General features: G+C 39.4%; 1 protein-coding gene across 2 annotated transcripts in view; it reads left to right on the top strand.

Moving 5' to 3' along the window:
- mbtps1 (membrane-bound transcription factor peptidase, site 1) overlaps positions 1-2600 on the top strand; it is a 43445-nt gene extending 40845 nt beyond the window's left edge. For both annotated transcript variants that reach the window (XM_047348983.1, XM_047348974.1), the window contains exon 22: positions 29-2600. In XM_047348983.1, coding sequence (XP_047204939.1) covers positions 29-203 — 175 coding nt within the window. In that variant the 3' untranslated portion in view covers positions 204-2600. The remainder of the gene's footprint in view (positions 1-28) is intronic.
- The last annotated feature ends 2875 nt before the right edge of the window (positions 2601-5475 follow it).

The raw sequence follows: 5475 nt of genomic DNA on the forward strand, positions 1-5475 counted from the left end.
CTACCTTTATGTTTCTTCTTTCCCTCAGTAACCTGTGGAAGCACCAGAAACTTCTTTCTGTGGATCTGGACAAAGTGGCTCTCCCTAACATGAAGTCGTACCGTCCCCAGGTCCGACCTCTGTCCCCTGGGGAGAGTGGGGCCTGGGACATCCCTGGAGGTGACAGAGCTCCACAAGTTTTTATTTTGAGCTTTCTGACTTGAAAGTCTTGTTAAGGGAAGCTCTGGGAATGGAGGAAGAAAAGACAGCCTTAACAGTGTTCATTTTAAGGTTTGGAGATACTTTCAGGTTTAGAGCTCAGTCTTTACCCTGACAAATGTTTTAATTATAATATACGGCTGTAACCCTTTTTTACGCATTTATATGAAAGTTATTGTTTACTTAGATTACATACAAAGGTTATGGAAAAGGCTGTTAGTTAAACCATGACACTTTTCAATGAATTTACTTGGCAGTCTCAGCTTAGCAACCCTCCATTGTTTCTGCTCATGTGATAGTTGTAAGAGTACAGCTATAGACAGCTGAACAAGAAAAAAAATATATTATAAAGTCTAGTAAGAAGATGTTGATACTACCAATAATTCTGCCAGAACAACGTCAGTTTTGCCCAAGGAATGCCAATGGATTGATGAAAATAAATCTTTTGGAAGATATTTCCCTGTTATAGAATCAGAAGTCACATCTTTCCGTTGAATTGTTCAGATTAAATGGCAAACCTTGGCCATAAATAACAGAATTTGACTGGAAAAGTTGATGCAATGAGTTTGAATTAAGAAATGTTATACAGTGTCTCAAAAAATAGAATATCATAAATTTTTTTTTATGTATTTCAATAATTAAAAACCAAAAGTTAAAGCCATAGATAATATAACTTAATTACACACAGATTGACATATTTTAAGTATTTGTGTTAACTTTGATGACTATGGCTGATAGTAAATCAAAACCTATTGTGCAGCTTCCCAAAATATTGGAACATTACAGGAGACCAATTTCTAAGACAGAGGTGTTATGTTGTGGTCTACACAATCATGGGGAAGACTGCTGACTTGACAGTTGTCCAGCAATCAGTAGTTGGCAACCTCCACAACGAGGGTAAGCCACAAAATGGCATTGCTAAAGAAGCTAGCTGTTGACAGCATTTTAACAGGAAGTTGAGTGGAGTAAAAAAAGTGTGGTAGAAAAGGGGGAATAATAAACAGATAACTGCAGCCGAGCTCATTCAAGAGATTTTAGGAGATATACAAAGGTGTGGACTGTGGCTGAAGTCAGAGCTTTAAAAACCTCCACACAAAGATTTATCGAGGACAAGGGTTACAACTGTTGCAATTCCTTGTGTCAATCCATTCCCCAACCAGTAACGTCATCAGGAGTGATTTACCTAAACTAAGGAGAAAAAGGATTGGACTGTTGCTCAGTGGTTCAAAGTCTTCTGTCCAGATCAAAGTAAGGTATGCCTTTTATTTGGAAATCAAGAACCCAGAGTCCAGAGGAGGAGTGATGAGACACAGAGTGCAAATTTATTGAGCTCTACTGTACAGTTTCCATGGTTGGTGATGATTTTTGGAGTGAAATCATCTGCTGATGTTGCCTCACTGTGTTTTATCTAGTTTAAAGTAAGCGCAGCCATCCACCAGGAAATTTAGAGCACTTCATGCTTCCCGCTGCTGACAACATTTATATATATGCTGACTTCATTTTCAAGCACCTGAAAATATAACTTTGGTATCCTAATTTGAGATGTAACTGTAATTGACACCATTTGAGACATTTGCCCTCTCTCTCCTTTAGGGATAATGCCTGGTCGCTACAACCAAGAAGTGGGCCAGACCATCCCTGTGTTCGCCTTCCTGGGAGCGATGGTTGTCCTGTCCTTTTTCGTGGTCCAACTCACTAAAGCGAAGAGCAAGCCCAAGCGCAGGAAACCCCGGATCAAACGGCCCACATACCTCCAGCAGCAGACGACAGCTGGGAAAAACCCCACTGTGTGACTGTATGTTTATACTGCTGCCGGACAGATGGGCCCAGCTCCAGAAGTGAGACGTTAACGGGATAAGTCAGTGCTGTTGAGCTGTTTGGGCAAACTGTTGGACTGATTTTTAAAGCTACCTGGACATTGATGCCTGACGTCTCCTGGAAAAGCTTTTTTGTGCCTCTTGTTTAAGGCTGTCGTTGGTGTTTGTGTGTATTTGTGGACCAATGAACAGTATTAGACAAATCCCAAGTTTGGGACCCAAAAGTCCAGTTACAGTCCATTGTGTCAACATTTTCCCTTCCTCTTCTTTGACCAAATGGGTTCTTTATAAGTAAAATATATTTCTTTTTTATTTATTGAATTTGTTCTCACCCTAAATCAGATGTGAGAAACTTGTCAGTAAGACTTTAAACAGTTGGCACACAAACAGGATACGGATGATGATATTGTGTGTCTCAGGTTTTGTAAGTCCTGCCCATATCTGTTGAACTTGGCTGTTGTTTTTATATTTTATACAGTCAATGCATCTGGTCAGGCTTTCTGTTGAAATCCTCACTTTTGGTCTCCAGTAGCTTTGACAGACTTGTTCAGATATGTCATCAATAAAAAAAGCATTATCAAAAGACATTGTGTTTTTGTTGGACTGTCAGACTGTTAGATGTTCACCTGATTCAACATACCTAAATCAAATAAATTTTATTGAAAGATTGATTTTATGCATATTGCATACATAGATATTGAGATAACGATAAACTTGTGATATATTGTGCAGCCCTATTCTGTGTTAACAATGCCAAGGGGGTGTCCCGGGTTCGAGTCCCAGACACGGCGAACTTTGTCGAATGTCTCCCCCACTCTTTACCCTCTTTCCTGTCTACCTACTGTCAGAAAAATGAGAAAATAAAGGCCTCTAGTGCTGCAAAAAAAATAAAAAATGCCAAGAAAGAAAGACACCAGCAATAACATTTACTGCCCATACATTTTGGAAGGGGTTATCAGCTATTACCAAACAGTTTGGGGTCCATAATTTGAAATGGCTCCCAATATCCCCAGGAGTGGGCGTCCCTTTAAATTCACAGAAGTTAAGACCATGCAGTGCTTGGAGAAATTGCCAAAAACTTAAGACTCAAACTCTACATGGCTGAGTTGGCACATTGAATGTTAAAGATTATGACTGTATAATTAGGAAAAGACTGAACAACTTTGGCTTATTGGAAGAAAACCTATTCTCTAAAAGAATATGGCACAGTACTACTTTGCCTCATTGCATCTGAATGATCCTAAAAATTATTTTTTAATTAGGTCAAACTAAAGATGTTTTGCCATAATGCACCGCACAAGCCCAAACATGGCATATTGCCAAGTGCAGTGGTTGAGGTATGTTGTTTTCTACCAAAGTATTTTAACGTGTATTTTAATGTGAGGCCATCTGTCTGACAGCGGAAGTTTTACTCAAACCTGGTCATGAACAGAACAATGATCCCAAATTAGCAGCAAATCTACAACAGAATGGGTGAAAATAATAATTAGTGTGGTGTCATGGTCTAGTGTAAGTCCAGTCCTTAGGATAGTTCAAAAAATAAATGTTTGCAAAATTCTATAAACTGAAGCAGTTTTGCGCAGATCAGGACAGTTTGGAAAACTCATAACGCTTCCCTGATCAATTGACAGCAGCAACTGCTTCTCTAAGATCATTGCTGATGTCTTTCTGTCTTGGCATTGTGTTAACACACATGAATGTTCAAAAACGGAAAACTGCCAAGTGCTCACACTGATTATCATCATCTATTAGTCAAGGATATTTGATTATAGAGCTAGATGACATTCAGCTTTAACCAAAGTCTGAGAGAATGCAGTGAAGACTTGTTGAACACCAATCAAGTCCCAGCTGGAATGAGAAATTAAAGTGATTGGCTGAGGAGCTGCTGTCATAATTAGTATTTCCTGGATATTTGGACATTGCTGCACTGCTGGAGTCATAAAGAAGTACAGTAATGACAATAATTGTAACAGTTCTTCTGAATGACAGATTTGATTAAAAGATGAGGTTTATCATATGAAATTGCTTTTCACCTTGCTGCTTAATGAAAGACATTTTCTAGACCTTGCTGAGACAAAATTATTGCATTCCTTTCCGATAAGTAATTTCAGATTAAACAGACAAATTCTCCCCAGTCCTGAGGTTGGGATTGATTATAGGCCAGATTCAGTGATGCTGGATGATTTAATCAGAAGTGATGTGTGTCGATGTGCTCCAGGCTCTCAGCTTTGGCTCTTTATCTGAGTCTAATCAGCCAGATCAGCCTGTGAATCTGTCACCTGTCTTCTTGGATGACGGCCCTGCTCTGGAGCTAATCTCCCTCAGAACCTTGGGAAACTGGGAAATGACCTCGGAGAAGGCTAGTTGCATTAACAAGATCTGGGAAAGCTGGTGGTGAGAGGAGGTCACATGTACTCTTTCCCTACAACGTTCCCAGATTTAGGGGACTTCCTGTTTGGCCAGTCAGGTCACCTGGAAGAAACATGGTGAAATGTTTTACGTGTCCTGTACCACTCTGCATCTTACACCCCTGCTTCCCCTCCCATCCTACCTCCTCACATGTCCCTGGATCAGCCTACCTCCATTTTTCCTTAAACCAAATGTGTTTCTGGTTGATTGAGTTCTGAAAAAGCTTTGCTGGTTTAGCTTGGGCCAGTATAAAAACTATTGTGGGTCTCCAGAACCCCCACAGTTGCGCTCAGGTCTCCTTAGATGGTTTTAATTCTTTTTGTTTTTATATCTGAGATTTTGGTGAGCAAATCCAAAAACCTGTCTTTGAACTTAAAGGTACTTTTTAACATCGAGCTTCAGGATCTCAAACAGGCTTTTCACACTAAAAGTGAACGGAAGCTATGATTCTGATAATGTATGCGGTCGTTCAATTAAATCTCAAGACAGAGACCGATGATTGTCACTCAGAATCAGCTTTATTTTAATCTTGCAAGAGAGAAGGATTTTTACAGTATTGGAGATGCGCTCAGTAGTGCTGCCAAATTGTTCTGCCTAGACAAAGCAAAGGTTCTCCTTATAAGCTACAACAGTTTTCAAGGTAACTCTCATGAGACCCAGAGAGACGAGGTGAAACCTGTTGTCCTAGACATGTTGACAATGGAAATGGAACCTTACACAGTGTGGCATACATGTTATCTCATACAAGTGAATAGGAGAAGGTTGAAAAACCATCTCTGTAAGACTAAACAGAACCATCTGTCCTAACCTTGGAGCCAGAAGAGAATAACACAGAAGGGTTTAAATACTTTTATCAGATCCTGCAGAGTATCTAGTAGAAAAGAAAGCAAGTCACTAAAATCTTCCAAAAAAAAAAAACTGTTGATCCTTGGTATATGAGTACTTGAAAATACTAGATTAGCCTATATGGCTGTTTGAATAAATACTAAGGATAAAAACTTTAGTTGCTTCTAAATTTCAAGTTCAGGCATAGCACTTACCAAAAAACATT

This window comes from Girardinichthys multiradiatus, chromosome 2, assembly GCF_021462225.1.
Source record: "Girardinichthys multiradiatus isolate DD_20200921_A chromosome 2, DD_fGirMul_XY1, whole genome shotgun sequence".
Taxonomy (NCBI): domain Eukaryota; kingdom Metazoa; phylum Chordata; class Actinopteri; order Cyprinodontiformes; family Goodeidae; genus Girardinichthys; species Girardinichthys multiradiatus.